The 17,318-nt window shown below is 38.2% G+C and overlaps 1 protein-coding gene across 11 annotated transcripts in view; it reads right to left on the reverse strand.

The window, feature by feature from the left end:
* KIAA1841 (KIAA1841 ortholog) overlaps nucleotides 1-17,318 on the reverse strand; it is a 71,299-nt gene that overhangs the window by 50,845 nt on the left and 3,136 nt on the right. For 4 of the 11 annotated variants that reach the window (XM_021087516.1, XM_021087512.1, XM_021087513.1 and 1 more), the window contains exons 2-3: nucleotides 12,780-12,938; nucleotides 3,925-4,111 (exon numbers count right to left, since the gene is read on the reverse strand). Coding sequence is in view for 7 of the 11 variants with exons in the window: in XM_021087512.1 (XP_020943171.1) it covers nucleotides 3,925-4,111; nucleotides 12,780-12,929 (337 nt within the window). In the remaining 4 variants the exon portion in view is untranslated. Of the gene's footprint in view, nucleotides 1-2,906; nucleotides 3,001-3,924; nucleotides 4,112-12,779; nucleotides 12,939-14,036; nucleotides 14,194-17,318 lie in introns of all 11 variants that reach the window. The other 7 variants (XM_021087510.1, XM_021087508.1, XM_021087506.1 and 4 more) reach the window with 4 other exon arrangements.

The raw sequence follows: 17,318 nt of genomic DNA on the forward strand, positions 1-17,318 counted from the left end.
CATTCTTATTCTTGCGAAGGACATAAAATAGCACTTTTACATGATAATGGGTATGAGAAGATTAAACACCAAAATTTTAATAGTATTTAAAATGCTATTATTTAATAGTTAATATTTATTAATATTTTATATTAATACTATATTAATACAAAATTTTGGTATTTAAAAGATTAAATACCAAAATTTTCTTACTATTATTGGGAAAAACAGTTAAAATTATTCATTGAAGTATCAAAAAATTAGCATAGCTACTTTGTTATTTTTAATAGCAAGAAAGTTTGTTTCTAGGCATTCAATAAGTAAAAATTAGTGAATGTGGTTAAAAAATTCTTAAGACTACACCATGCTTATTTACCTATTTAAGAAAAACTTAAGAGTAAGTTTAGATAATAAGGAAGATTCAAAAATTATATACTCCTTGAATTTATATGCCCTTGAAAATTATATCACCTCAAAAAGAAACACTAGTTGCTTCAGGTCATTACGAAAAGAGATTAGGTTTTCCTGTTGTGGCGCAGTGGAAACGAATCCGACTAGGAACCATGAGGTTGTGGGTTTGATCCCTGGCCTCGCTCAGTGGTTAAGGATCCGGCGTTGCTGTGAGCTGTTGTGTAGGTCTCAGATGTGGCTCGGATCCTGCGTTGCTGTGGCTGTGGAGTAGGCCGATGGCTACAGCTCCAACTGGAAACCTCCATATGCTGATGGTGCGGCCATAGAAAAGACAAAAAGACAGAAAAAAAAAAAAAAAAAAGAAAAAAAAAGAAAAACAAACAAAAGGAAGAGATTAAACAGGAAAAGCTACACTGTCCTTCGATATGAATATAATGTGTTTAACCGAACTTCAAGTTTTTAATACAAAGAAATTAGATTTGAAATAAAATTGGCTGTAGAAAAAGGATTAGAAATCAATGTTCTGTCAAAGTCAAAGGAATTCAAATAACTTTGCAAATTGTTCTTCCAGAGAAAGCATGGTCAAAATTAATCAGGTAATGGCTGATATAATGAAACATAAAATTGCTGTGGCTTTTTGGACCACAAAATAAAACACTAGCTCATTCTAGTAAAAAAAAAAAAATTGACAAATTTTTAAGCCACATAAACCTATCAGCTAAAAATCTATGTGAATAAGCTAAAATTCAGTAAACTATAATAGGGTGAATTTTTTTATTGTGGTAAAATATACCTAACATAAAATTTGCCACTTGCCTTCTTTTTATTTTTAGGGCTGCACCTGTAGCATATTTAAGTCCCAGGATAGGGGTCGAATCAGCGCTGCTGCTGCCAGCTTACGCAAGAGCCATAGCAATGCCAGATCTGAGCCACATCTTTGACCTACGTCTCAGTTTGTAGCAATGCCAGATCCTTAACCCAATGAGTGAGGCCAGGGATCAAACCCTAGTCAGGTTCTTAACCTACTAAGCCACAAGGGAACTTCTCAAAAAGATAAATTTTTTTTCTTTTTGGCTTTTCTAGGGCCGCTCCCACGGCATGTGGAGGTTCCCAGGCTAGGGGTCTAATTGGAGCTGTAGCCACCGGCCTATGCCAGAGCCACAGCAACGAGGGATCTGAGCTGCGTCTGCAACCTACACCACAGCTCACGGCAACGCCAGATCCTTAACGCACTGGGCAAGGCCAGGGATTGAACCTGCAACCTCATGCTTCCTATTCAGATTCATTAACTACCGCGCCACGAGGGGAACTCCTCAAAAAGATAAATTTTTATACTATGTGAATTATATATTAATAAAGCTGTTACAGGAATTCTAGCTGTGTTTCAGCAGTGCCAAACCTGACTGACATCCATGAGGACGCAGGTTTGATCCCTGGCCTTGTTCAGTGGGATAGGAATCCCGAGTTGCGTGAGCTGTGGTATATATTGCAGATGTGGCTCAGATCCCACGGTGCTTTGACTATGGCTGACTGTGGCGTAGGTCAGCAGCTGCAGCTCCAATCTGACCACTCACCTGAGAACTTCCATATGCCGTGGGTGTGGCCCTAAAAAAGCAAAATAAGTAAATAAATAAAGTTGTTGTAAAAACTAACAAAACTGAAAATACACATAGGAACTTTCAGAGATGATGAAAATGTTAGCTTCATTTGGGTGATGGTAACATGATAAACCTATTTGTTAAAACTCATCAAAATGAATATTTAAAGTATGTGCAGTTATGTTAAATACATAAAACAATACAAAATTATCAAAGTGTGAATTATATTGAAAGATATAATCTAATTTTTAAATGTTTCAGTAATGAGTTATCATATTCAAACAGTCCTTTTTTTTTTGGTTTTTAGGGCCATAACCACGGCATATGGAAATTCCCAGGCTAGGCATGAAATCAGAGCTGCAGCTGCCAGCCTGCACCACAGCCACAGCATCAGCAGATGTGAGCCCTGTCTGCCACCTACATCACAGCTCACGGCAACACTGGATCCTTAACCCACTGAGTGAGGCCAGGGATTGAACCCAAGTCCTCATGGACTTAGTTGGGTTCATTAACTGCTGTGCCACAACGAGAACTTCCCAAACAGTTCTTAAAATACATATGGTTTCTTTAATAAAGTTGGATAACTAATGGCAGAGATTTTTCTTTTGGTTTTAAAATTTACTTTTTAAAATTTTATGTTAATATATATTATTTCTAATATTTATGAGATGAGGATGAATTTTTAAAGTGGTAAACTGTTGTCCAATTTATAAGTAATATGAATGAGATATGTTTAGCTATCAAGCAATTGTTTATAGTTTAACACGTGAACTACACTGATTTCAACTGTTTCAGCAGTTGTATCATGAGAAATTCCTAAATTATGGTAACTGATATATACAATCACCAATCATGTATTTTATAATTTAAAGATGATATTCATATTAAATCTTATCTAGCAAAGAACCAGCCTCCTACCCTTCAGATTCTTCAGTCTTTTCTCCACCATTATGAGTAGTACAATTTTCACTTTCTGAAGAACAATTCCTTGTGGAAGCTATACTATGTCTTCCTTAAATACAGAAACAAACACATACAAAAACAAAGCGGGGAGGTTAGCATTTCTAGCTGAGAATGGGTTTTTACTTACTGAATGGTTATACTATAAATGCATGGTTTTAAGACTAGTTAAAGAAGGTACTTTGTCAGGGGCCTTAGTATTTCTAAAGGTAAATGGAAGAAACAGTATAAGAAAAGGACCACAACTTGCTACCATTACAACGAAGGTTTAAAAAATTCTGACATGAGGGACACACAAGTTTTGAAGCCATGAGCCCACTATGTTCCCCTTTGCCTGGCAAAGCAATTAAGCTATTCTTTTCTCCTCCACTCCACGCCCCCTCCCCCAAATAGTGAAATGATGCATAGGCATAGGGATCAAATGTTCAAAAACCTGCAATATAGTTTTCTCTTCCTGAAGCAAATTCTTCTATCAATACTCTGCTACTACTGAGTCTAAAATAATTCACTACACTGTGAAGATTTCTAAAACCAGTTATTATTTTCAACATAATTGTGGAAGGTATCTCTACTACCCTGCTGCTGTGTCATCTGAAGCTCCTATTGATTTCAATAATGGGGAGCTGTAAAAACAATAACATGAGAGACAAGCAAGATCCTCTCAGTTAAAAAGGTTTAAGCAAAAGGTATAGATCCAATCTGTTTAAAATTTACAACATAGCTAGGCTAGCAGGCTGGAGTAGTATATTTTGATATAGTAAAAAACTTTTTTGGTAATAATTTGACTTGTATATTAACATTCACTTTTCAAATATAGCAAAGATAAATTTCTGAAGTTCAGGAAAATACAAATACTAGTAGATTTTTCTATTAAGGTTTCTCTTAGCCTTTAAATAAAGAAAAGTCGACTGGAATGCATAATATTTTGCAGAATTATCATAAGGAGAAGCACTGCATTTTGTTTTTAAAACCTTACCTGTTTTAGAAACTGCATCTTGACCAAGTGGAGTCTCCTGAAATTCTCCCTGTGTGTCCAGAAGTGAGGATTTGATATATGAGGCTAATGTTTCAATAGGACTCTCTCCAGCAGCCATTAGGGGACTATACTGGTTGTCCACAGGTGAGCTTCCACTGCTCTTCAGTTCATCAAACCTCTTTGCACACTGTAATGACATAAAGGAAGGAAATGCAGGTGTGGGGAGGCCTTTAAATAATTTTTATAGGAGTTCCCATCATGGTGCAGTGGAAATGAATCCAACTAGGAACCATGAGGTTACAGGCTCAATCCCTGGCCTCGCTCAGTGGGTTGGAGATCCAGCGTTTCCGTGGGCTGTGGTGCAGGCCAGCAGCTACAGCTCCAATTAGACCCCTAGCCTGAGAGCCTCCATATGCCATGGGTGTGGCCCTAAAAAGCAAAAAAAAACAAAAACAAAAAAAAGTGAATACTAATCTGCTGGGTAACAGAAAATTAGCATATATTTCAATACACAAAAGCCTCTAGGTTTTTTTTTTAATTTAGGGTAGGTTTTTTAAAATATGCTTTAACTTAAAGGCGTAATATATTTATGCTCATCTAGAAAAATGAAGAATGGCTTTATAGACCATATTTCACCATGGTCTATCAGACAATTTTAATAATTTAAAAACTTGGCTTTTATTTTTACATTAAGTTACCACCAGGAACAAAACCAAATTCTGACCTTCAGTGGAAAGCAAATCAAAAAGTATCTAATTTGTGACACTAGATTTTTTTTAATTAAAAAATTTTTTTTATTAGAGTACAGCTGTTACATTGTTGTGTCAATTTCTGCTGTATAGCACAGTGACCCAGGCATGCATATATATACATTATTTTTCTCATATTATTTCCATCGTGGTCTATCCCAAGAGAATGGAGACACTAGATTTTTTTTATTAGAATAATGTGTCTTTGGAGTTCCCTGATAGCCTAGCGGTTAAGGATTCAGCATTGTCACTGTTGTGGTTCAGGTTCAATCCCTGGCCTAGGAACTTCTTCATGCAGCCAGGAGAGGCCAAAAAAAGAAAAAAAAAAAAGTCTTTGTTCTTACTAACAGTAAGGTTCACCTTGTACAAAATACTGTAGTAACATTTTATGGCCATGTATTTGGGCATAGTTTGTTCTAGCACAGTGTTTTTTTTTAACCCACTGTTAGTCATGGAGTCAATTCAGAAGATCCAAATTAGGAATTGGAAAAAAAATAAAATGCAAGAGATTAGAAAATATTGAGTACATTAAGCATAGTATGGCTAAGCAGTCCTTCACGAAAATGTTTCTAAATGTTCTTGTATTTAAGCAAAATTTACATCATATCTATGTGCAAAAGAATGAGGTTGGACTCCCCTATCTCGCACCATACACAAAAATTAGCTGGAAACCAGAGTTCCTGTCATGGTGCAGCAGAAACGAATCTGACTAGGGATCATGAGGTTTCCAGTTCAATCCCTGGCCTCACTCAGTGAGTTAAGGATCCGGTGTTGCTGTGAGCTTTGGTGTAGGTCACAGACACGGCTTGGATTCTGTGTTGCTGTGGCTCTGGCATAGGCTGGCAGCTGTAGCTCCAATTAGGCCCTCGCCTGGGAACCTCCACATGCCACAGGTGTGACCCTAAAAAAAAAAAAAAAAAAGACAACAACAGGCAAAAAAAATAATTAGCTGCAAACAGACCAAATACTAAATATAAGAGCTTCAACTATAAAATTATTAGATGAAAATACAGGTAAAAATCTTCATGACTTTGGATTAGATGATAGCTTCCTGGATATGAGAGTAAAAGCATAAGTGAAAAGAAAAATTAGATAAACTAGACTTCATCAAAATGTAAAAGGACATTATCAAGAAAATGCAAAGATAGAGTTCCCATCGTGGCTCACTGGTTAATGAACCCAACTAGCATCCATGAGGATGTGGGTTCGATCCCTGGCCTTGCTCAGTGGGTTAAGGATCTGGGTGTTGCTGTGAGCTATGGTGTAGGCTGGAGGCTATAGCTCAGATTCAACCCCTAGCCTGGAAGGTCCATATGCCCTGGGTGCAGCCCTAAAAAGACAAAAGACAAAACAAAAACAAAAACAATGAAGAGATAACCTATAAAATAGGAAAAAATATTTGCCAATTACATATCTGACAAGGGATTTGTAAACAGAATATATAAAGAACTCTTGCTACTCAATGATAAAAAGACAACCCAACTGAAAAATGGGCAAAGGCTCTGAATAGATATTTCTCCAAAGAAGCTCTACAAATGGCCTATAAACATATTAAAAGAGGCTCAATGCCATTAACCATTAGAAAAATGCAAATCAAAATCACGAGTTAACAATTCATACCCACTAGGAGGTGCATATTAAAAAAAGACATAATAAAAGTGTTGGCAAGGATGTGGGGAAACTGGAACCCTCAAACACTGCTGGCAGGAATGTAAAACAGTATAGTCACTTTGGAAAAAATTCAATTTATGATTTCAGCTAAGGTAAATGCAGAGTTCCGCTTGTGGCTCAGCAGAAACAAATCCGACTAGTATCCATGAAGATGCCCAAAAAAGCAAAAAAAAAAAAAAAAAAAAAAAAGGAAAATACAGGTGACTGTATTATACATAACCTTCAGGTGAGAAAAATTTTCTAAACATGACAAAAAAGGAAGACATCAAAGTAAAAGATTTATAAATTTTAACAAAAATTTTTATTTTTTTTATTTTTTTATTTTTTTTTTGCTTTTTAGGGCCACACCCGAGGCATATGAAAGCTCCCAGGCTAGTGGTCAAATCAAAGTTGCAGCTGCCAGCCTACATCACAGCCACAGGAGATCCAAGCCATGTCAGCGACCTACACACAGCTAACAGCAACGCTGGATCTTTAGCCCACTGAGCCAGGCCAGGGATCAAACTCTTGTTCTCACGGATACTAGCCAGTTTTGTTATTGCTGAGCTGCAACAGGAATTCTTGATTTTAACATAAACTTTTAAACACTTGTATACAAGAAATTATAATAACTTATAGGTTGAAAACAAACTGAGAAAAATAAGCTAAATTAATGGTTACTGTATTTAATAGAAAAGTTATATAAATCAACTATACTTCCATAAATTTTTAAAAAATATATGACTTTTAAAAAAGATATGGAAATGCTATAAAATTGGATTGTGATGATCATTGTACAACTATAAACATAACAACATTCATTTAAAAAAAAAGATACATTTTACACAACTTAGAATAGATTTACAAGGAGATCCTGCTGAATAGCATTGAGAACTTTGTCTAGATACTCATGTTGCAACAGAACAAACGGTGGGGGAAAAAATGTAATTGTAATGTATACATGTAAGGATAACCTGACCCCCTTGCTGTACAGTGGGAAAATAAAAAAAATTATAAAAAAAATAAAATTAAATAAAATTTAAAAAAAGATACATTTTAAAGTAAGGGAGATGGGATCAAGATGTTGGAGTAGGACTGGAGCTTAGTTTATAAAACAGTCACAAAATTACAACCAACTGTTGAACAACCTTCAGCAAAATAGGCTGGAAACTATAAAAAAAAAAAAATCCTACTCCCATAGACAAAAGAAAGCCACATTAAGACAGGAGAAGGGGTGATTATGTGACACAAGCAACCTCATACCCACTTTGTGAGCAGCCCACAGACTGAAAAGTAACTATATTGCAGAGGCTTAGCCATAGGAGTGAGAGTTCTGAGCCCCAGGTCAGGGTCCCATGCCTGGGGACCTAGCACTGGGAGGAGAGGCCCTCAGAGCATTTGGCAGTGGGGGCCAGCGGGGCTTGTATGGTGGAGCCCTGTGGGACTGGGGTAAATAGAGACTCCACTCTTGAAAGGTGCACACAGGCTTTCATGTGCACTGGATCTCAGGTCAAAGCAAGGACTCCATAGGAATCTGAGTCAGACCTGCCTACAGTTCTTGGAGGATATGCTGCAAAAACAGGATGTGACTGTAGCTCACTGTGGGGGAAGAACACTGGAGGCAAAGATCTCAGGAATAATCATCAGCATGAACCCCTCTAGAGGTGGCCAATTTGTAAAAACCTGGCCCCATCCATTAGGTCTGAGAAGTCCCAGGCCAAACAACAAATCAAGTGGGAACACAGCCCCACCCATAAGTAAACAGGTTGCCTAAAGACCTCCAAAGCACAGAGCCACCTCTAAGCACACCCAGAGACAAAGCCTCACCCACCAGAAGGATAAGAATCAGCTCCACCTACCAGTGGGCAGGCACTACTCCTTCCCATAGGATACAAAATTAATACACAGAAACTGACAGCATTTCTATATACTAACAACAAAAGATTGGAATAAGAAATTAGGGAAACAATCCCATTTACCATCACATCAATAATAATAAAATACTTAGGAATAAACTAACCTAGAGACAAAAGACCTGTACTTTGAAAACTATAAGACACTGATGAAAGAAATTAAAGATGACACAAACAGATGGAAAGACATACCATGCTCTTGGATTGGAAGAATCAATATTGTCAAAATGACTATACTACCTAAGGCAATCTATAGATTCAATGCAATCCCTATTAAATTACCAAGGATACTTTTCACAGAACTAGAACAAAATTTTTTTTTTTTTTGTCTTGTTGTTGTTGCTATTTCTTGGGCCACTCCCACGGCATATGGAGGTTCCCAGGCTAGGGGTTGAATCGGAGCTGTAGCCACCGGCCTACGCCAGAGCCACAGCAACGCGGGATCCGAGCCGCATCTGCAACCTACACCACAGCTCACGGCAACGCCGGATCGTTAACCCACTGAGCAAGGGCAGAGACCGAACCCGCAACCTCATGGTTCCTAGCCGGATTCGTTAACTACTGCGCCACGACGGGAACTCCAGAGCAAAATATTTTTAAGTTTGTTTGGAAGCACAAAAGACACAGAATAGCCAAAGCCATCCTGAGAAAGAAAAATGGAGCTGAAGGAATCAGGCTCCCTGATTTCAGATTATACTACAAAGCTACAGTCATCAAAACAGTATGGTACTGGCACAAAAAAAACAGAAATACAGATCAGTGGAACAGGACAAAGCCAAGAATTAAACCCATGTACCTAAGGTCAACTAATCTATGACAAAGAAGGCAAGAAAATACAATGGAGAAAAGACAGTCACTTTAATAAGTGATGCTGGGAAAAATGGACAGCTACATGCAAAGAATGAAATTAGAATACCCCCTAACATCATACACAAAAATAAATTCAAAATGGATTGAAGAACTAAACATAAGACCAGATACTATAAAACTCTCAGAGGAAAACATAGGCCAAACACTCTTTGACATAAATCACAGCATTTTCTTTGTGGATCCACCTCCTAGAGTAATGACAATAAAAACAAAAATAAACAAATGGGACCTAATTAAACGTCTTAACATTTTTTGCATCACAAAGGAAATCCTAAACAAAACAAAAAGACAACCCACAAAATGGGAGAGAATATTTGAAAATGAAGCAACTGACAAGGGATTAATCTTCAAAATACATAAACAACCTCATGCATCTCAATACCAAAACAAAAAACAAAAAAAGAAACAAACAAAAAAAACCATCAAAAAATGGGCAGATCTAAACAGACAATTCTCCAAAGAAGAGACACAGATGGACCAAAAACACATTACTAATTATTAGACAAATGCAAACCAAAACTACTATGAGGTACCACCTTACACCAGCCAGAATGGCCATCATCAAAAAATCTACAAACAATAAATGCTGGAGAGGATATGAAGAAAAAGGAACCCTCTTACACTGTTGGTGGGAAGTGAACTGGTGTAACCACTATGGAAAACAGTATGGAGATTGCTCAGAAAACTAAAAACAGAATTACCATTTGATTTAGCAATCCCACTCCTGGGCATCTATCCAAAGAAAACCATGACTTGAAGAGATACATGTACCCCAATGTTCACTGCAGCACTATATACAATCACCAAAACAAGGAAACAACCTAAATATCCATCAGCAGAGGAGTGGATAAAGATCTGGTATTACGCAATGGAATATTACTCAGCCATAAAGAGGAATGAAATAATGGTATTTGCAGCAACATGGATGAACCTAGAAATTATCATGCTATGTGAAATTAGGCAGTGAGACACAAAGGTCATATGCTATCACTTATGTGTGGAATCTAAAAAAGGATACAATGAACTTATTTGCAGAAGAAAAACTGACTTACAGACTGAAAAACTTACGATTACCAAAGGGGACAGGCTGAGAGGGGTAGGGATGGGCTGGAGGTTTTCGATGGAAATGTAAAATTAGGTTGTGATGATGGTTGTACAACTAAAGTACAATAAAAATTCATTGAGTCAAAAAAAAATTAAATAACAGTAGGTGTTCCTACTGTGGTGCAGCAGGTTAATAATCTGACTGCAGAGGCTTGGGCTGCTGTACAGGCTCAGGTTCGATCCCTTGCCCAGCACAGTGGTTAAAGGATCTTTATATGGAGAATATAAAATTCTATTTTAGGACACTAAAGAGAGCTTAATAAATAAAGAAGCACAGAAAAAAACAAGAAAACTCATTAAACTAGTAACAAAACAGTAAGTTCACAAATAGAAAAAGGACATGGAACGATAACATATAAAACATTCAAAGGAGTTCCAGCTGTGGCACAGTAGGTTAAAGATCTAGTGTTGTTACAGCAGTCAGCTTGGGTGGCTGTTGTGGAGCAGGTTTGATCCCTGGCTCAGGAACTTCCATATGCCATAGGCACAGTCAAAAAAAAAAAAAAAAAAAAAAATCACCATCTTCAGGATTTAAAGAAAAAAACCTTAAAACCATAATGAGCTAACTAACATTTATTAAAGTTAAATACATACATAAATTAGAATTTTGAAAAGACACACACATCAATGATACTAGAATTCTAGTGCAAGGATCTATCAGCTATGTTGACTGGAGCGTAACAGGGATGACACTTCTTGTGCACAATATTGACAAAAGCCTTAAAAAGGCACATGCCCTCTAACCAAGCAATTCTGCTTCTGAGATTATTTCCTAAGGAAAGGAGAATATTTGTTACAGTGGATTTGTAGCACTCAAAAGCTGGAAACATTAATGGCAAAAAAAAAAAAAAAAAAAGTTTGAGAAATTATGATATAGATCAAATAAAAACAATACCATTATCAAATGTTGAGAAGTCTATTAACTGACACATGGAAATGTTCACTGAGTGAAAAAATAAGCAACAAAGTAGTACATTTTCTACATTCCACTTTAAGAATTCACATATGGGAGTTCCCATTGTGGCTCAGCGGTTAATGAACCCAACTAGCATCGATGAGAATGTACGTCCAATCTCCTGCTCAGTGGGTTAAGGATTCAATGTTGCCACGAGCTGTGGTGTAGGTCACAGACAGATCTGGTGTGGCTGTGGTGTAGGCTGGCATCTGCACCCTAGAGCCTAGCCTAGCCCTAGCCTGAGAACCTCCATATGCCACAGGTACAGCCCTAAAAAGACAAAAAAAAAGAGAGAGAGAGAGAAAAGAAAAAAGAAATACTTTAATTGTCCAAGGCTAGTTTTACTAAAGGACAAAGGTAGAAAAGAGATTTGTTAGTGCCCAGGGAAGGCAAGTAACATCCTGGGGCAATGCAAAGCTGCCTACTAGGTTAAAGAGAGAGAAGTGGAGAAAGAAGAAAGGCTTTGAGGGGCACATGGCAGTTCAGACTAAATGCTAAAAATTTTGTGCCACAAGAAACTACACAATATTTGCATTTTAATCAGCAATTTAATTTCAGCAAAACACTATTACTTATCATATTAAGTAAGCTTATTAGTTTGAATTATGTTGGTTTGCATTTTCACTTGTATTTATAAAACGTAAATTTGGTTTATGGTCATATAGGTATATTTATACCTAGTATTAGTGTATATTTAATTTCCACTATAATAATAATTTTAGTCATTGCTGGGAGTTTTCAAGCTTTTTTCCTTTAAAAAGGTCAGTACATCATACAAGTTTAAGAAACATAGCATTAGGAATTTAATAAAATTGGATTTACAAAAATTTTATCCACCCATTCAGTTGTAAACATGTAAGACATGGTAGAATTTTAAAATATCAGGTAGGTTAGAGTTCCTGTCATGGCGCAGCAGAAACAAATCTGACTAGGAACCATGAAGTTGCGAGTTTGATCCCTGGCCTTGCTCAATGGGTTAAGGATCCAGTGTTGCCGTGAGCTGTGGTGTAGGTCACAGATGCGGCTTGGATCTGGCGTCACTGTGGCTCTGGCATAGGCTGGTGGCTACAGCTCCGATTAGATCCATAGCCTGGGAATTTCCATATGCTGTGGGTGCGGCTCTAAAAAAAGAACAAAAAGACCAAAAAAAAAAAAAAGGTTAAAAAAATAAAAATACCAAGTAGGTTAATATATAATTTATAGAGACTGATCTAATCATGATATGCATATTCAGTATTTGCACAGGTATATGAACATGTACAACTTAAATTTTTCTTCTCTCTTAGTAGTTATTCCTTTACTTTTTTATGGCCGCACCAGAGACATATAGAAGTTTCCAGGCTAGGGGTTGAGTTGGAGCTACAGCTGCCAGCCTACTCTACAGCCACAGCAACGCCAGATCCAAGCCGAATCTACAACATACACCACAGCTCACAGCAACACAGGATCCTTAACCCACTGAGCAAGGCCAGGGATCAACCTGAGTCCTCATGGATACTAGTCGGGTTGGTAACCTGCTAAGCCATAACAGGAACTCCCAGTAGTTATTCCTTTAAAATGACAATTTTTTTTTTCTGATTTCTTTTCCATAGCTATCTGGAAGATATTATATACCTCTTTGGGTGTTAACCCAGGCACAAGCCTTGCCACAGTTTCCCAGTTGATGGTCTGATGGATTCCAATTAACGGGTAAAGGATCATGTCCAACACCATTTGGTTGTTATTGTTCAGGAAATTGTTGTTTTCTGAATATCCACGACTCATCTTTTGGAACTAGAGACAGAGAAGACAAATAGATTTGCATCTGAAATCCAAATGTTTGCATATTATAAATCAGTTATAAACCAATCCTAAGAATTATCTATTACATAAAGGAAAAATAAAACTGACCTAAAATCAATACAGAATATACAGTTCAAATATCTTCAAATATAATAGCATTTGAATATCATGGATTGGTGGATGGATGGATAGAAGGATGGACAGATGGGTAAATATGTGATTTGAAAGTATAATAAAAGGTCAATGGTAGACTCTAACTAATGAGTATACAAGTGTTTATTACAAGATTCTTTTGACTTTGCTCTATGTTTAAAATTTTTCATAATATTGAGAGAAAAACTTTACTACAATATACGGTCCTTAAAAAAATCCTTATTTGTGAGTGATTTATATTTTGATTAGCAGTTCATGGATGGTGGAATTAAACTATTTTAAAAAACCTGATTAAAAAGAATTATAATTTCACTGCAGTCCTAGACCATAATTTCTTTGTTTCTCTGTTAGTGAATGTCCATGCTACAAACAAGGAAGGTTTGGTATATTTTTTTTTTTTTTGGCCACGCCTGTGGAGGTTCCTGGGCCAGGTATCAAACCTGAGCCACAGGAGCAATTTGAGCTGCTGCAGCGACAACTCCAGGTCCTCAACCCACTGTGCCACAAGAGAATGCCTTGGCATATTTAATTCTCTCCAGAATTTAATTTTGACTTGGTATATTCAATTTTGACATAATCAAATGAAATGGAGAATCAAGTTAATACAACATTTTAGGAGAAGCATAATCATTATTACTGTGCCATGTGATTATTAGTTAAAAGTGACGGGCAGTATTAGATTTAATACTCGAATTAGTACTGATTTTACAGATTAGGAACATTTTTTTGAAAGTTATCTTCCTTGTCTTCAGAAGCAATGTGACAACTGGCCTGATAAGGTTTAATCCTTACACACACACCCTGTCATATATAAAAAGCCAAGGTACCTCCACACACACACACACACACACACACACACACACACACACACACACACACACACACACACTCCTACAAGAGTAGAGGCTTTCCTTGCTTCTTCACCTGGCTCCTCACCTGTATTTCCTCCCATCACACATCCTTTGGTTCATTCCAGTGACATGGGTACCCAAGAACCTCAAGCAACAGGATGACCAAGGAAAAAGTCTCTAGATGGCTTTCCAAATGGATTAGTTCACTTCACATTTAGTGAACACCATCCATGAGCCAAGCTCTGGGGAAAACAAAGATAAATATGGCATGTTTCCTGTCCTCAAGGAGTTTACTAGCAGAGAGGTGAGGATATAAGCAGACAGATCATTTTATTATCATTTGCTGTGAGCCAAAGCAGAGGGGAGCCATCGAGGGGCACAGGAGGGACACAAATTGCTGTGGCATTATGGAAGAGGGGAAAGCCATGGTATGAAAGAGAAAACGCTGTTACTCATTTCAACCTTAGGAGAAATTTTTATTTTTCAGTCTTTTGCCTTTTCTAGAGCGGCTCCCATGGCATATGGAGGTTCCCAGGCTAGGGGTCCAATTGGAGCTGTAGCTGCAGGCCTTCCCACAGCCACACAGGATCCGAGCCGTGTCTGCAACCTACACCACAGCTCATGGCAACGCCGGATTGTTAACCCAATGAGCAAGGCCAGGGATCGAACCTGCAACCTCATGGTTCCTAGTCGGATTCGTCAACCACTGAGCCATGATGGGAACTCTAGAAGAAAAAATTTTTTAATGGTTGCACCTGTGGCATATGGCTGTTCCTGGATTAGGGGTTGAACAGAGCTGCCCCTGAGGCCTAAATCACAGCCACAGCAGCACTGTATCTGAGCCGCATCTGTGATCTACGCCAAAGCTTGTGGCAATGCTGGATCCTTAACCCACTAAGTGAGGTCAGAGAGCAAACCTGCATCCTCTTGTACATTATGTCCGGAGTTCTTTTTTTTTTTTTTTAATTGTCTTTTTGCCTTTTCTTGGGCCGCTCCCGCGGCATTTGGAGGTTCCCAGGCTAGGGGTCTAATTGGAGCTGTAGCCACCGGCCTACGCCAGAGCCACAGCAACGCGGGATCCAAGCCGCGTCTGCAACCTACACCACAGCTCACGGCAACGCGGGATCGTTAACCCACTGAGCAAGGCCAGGGATCAAACCTGCAACCTCAAGGTTCCTAGTTGGATTCGTTAACCACTGCGCCACGACGGGAACTCCTATGTCCGGTTCTTAACCTGAGGAGCCACAACAGGAAGTTCCAAGCTTAGAAAATGTTAAGAATATATTTACTGAGTATTTACTAGGAGCCTGGAGCTGTGCTAAGGCTTTTATATACATTATTTAAATAAATTCTCACAACCCTGTAAGATAGATGCTTTCCCAAATTTTATTTTATTTTTTTGTCTTTTTGCTATTTCTTTGGGCTGCTCCTGCGGCATATGGAGATTCCCAGGCTAGGGGTCGAATCGGAGCTGCAGCCAGAGCCACAGCAACGCGGGATCCGAGCCGCGTCTGCAACCTACACCACAGCTCACGGCAACGCCGGATCGTCAACCCACCGAGCAAGGGCAGGGACGGAACCCGCAACCTCATGGTTCCTAGTCGGATTCATTAACCACTGTGCCACGACAGGAACTCCCTTTCCCAAATTTTAGAAGGCGAAGAAATATATTCAGAAAAGTTAAATAATTTGTACAAGGCCACAGAGCTAACAGAAGTCAAAGCAAAGATTGAAACCCAGGTAAAACTGACTTTCAAATCCATGCTCTTTTCATTGCACTCAAGAAGTACTGCATAGGGGAGTCAGCAGTTGGGAGTGACGGTTTAGGATAGAGTCTAAACATTTTAAAGTTAGTTATGAGTCAACGAAACAATTCTGAAAGCTTCTGTTTGTGAGACAAGGGAAAGAGAAGGCTATGATATCGAAGAGAAAAAGAAACTACACCTTTCAAACCTAGAAAATTTTAAGAATTTATGTCAATTATACCTCAGTAAAGCTAAAATTAAAAAAAAAAGAAAAAAGAAATTTAACACTTATTGAAGCCCCGCCACTTGCCAAGGATAGGTATCTCAAGTTAGAACACAAATTTACAAATGAGGAATTTCCATCATGCCTCAGCAGGTTCAGAATTCGACATGGTGTCTGAGAAGATGCAGGTTTGATCCCTGGCGTTGCCAGGGATCCAGCATTGGGATCCAGCATTGCCACAAGCTGTGGCGTAGGTCACAGATGCGGCTCAGATCCCATGATTCAATTCCTAGCCTGGGAACTTTCATTTGTGGCAGGTGCAGCCGTTTAAAAAAAAAACCACAGATGAAAATAATGACAAAGATTTACAGCTAGTCATATCTGTGACTTAACTGATGTTGAATCTGAATTGGGAATATAATCTCCAAATATAAGCTGTTCCTATGGAATAATATTATCTATTTTAGGACAAGAAGCATAAAGCGAAGATCCACTGACCAGAACAGTGGAAAAAAGCAATGTACACAGGAGTCTGAAGCTCTTGAGTTTTAACACCAGACAAGTTAGTCAAGGCAAGTTATCTGAACTTCTGCATTAAAAATGAAGTGATGGTAATACCTCCGACATCATAGAAATAATGAAAAGAATAATTTTGTGAAAGCACTTTTTTTATTTGTTTGTTTTGCCGTGCCCATAGGATGTGGAGGTTCCGGGGCCAGGGATTGAACCTGCGCCACAGCATCCACCCAAGCTGCAGCAGTGACAACACCGTACCCTTAACCCAATAAGCCACACATGGGAACTCCTAAAAGCACTCTGAAGACAATAAAATGACCTCACAAATGTGATGCAGTATAAAATAACAGTATCTACCTCCTGGGATTGTGCTAAGGATTATGTGAGATGTTGAAATGTGGGTTGGAGAGTTGGAATGCAGAAGCTCTCAGTTAAGTGTTAACTATGGCTGGTAAATGAAATTGTTTATATAAAACACTGATAGAGGACATCAGGTGGCAGACATCATAAAGTTATCCTACCTGTTTCTGCATGAACATTAAAAAGAAACAAAGAAAAATTCCAAGCACTCTAAAATCACAGCTTCCTAGCAACCAGAGAGATACCTTGTTGATGGGTCAGAATTGCATTGGGTATGGACTCTGAAGCCAGACTGCCCAAATTTTTGCTCTGGTTCTACCATTTAGGATTTATCTGGTTCAGATTACATATCTCTATGCCTCAATTTCCTCATCTGTAAAACAAAGAATAATAGCAGCTAGGCCACATATTTTTGAGGATATACGGACAGTGCTACTTGGCACATACTACTATAAAATGTTTGTAGTAGCAACATCATCTTTCCAAAGATCCTCAGATTACAAAGATTCATAAAGATAAATGT

This window comes from Sus scrofa, chromosome 3, assembly GCF_000003025.6.
Source record: "Sus scrofa isolate TJ Tabasco breed Duroc chromosome 3, Sscrofa11.1, whole genome shotgun sequence".
NCBI classification, from domain to species: Eukaryota; Metazoa; Chordata; class Mammalia; order Artiodactyla; family Suidae; genus Sus; species Sus scrofa.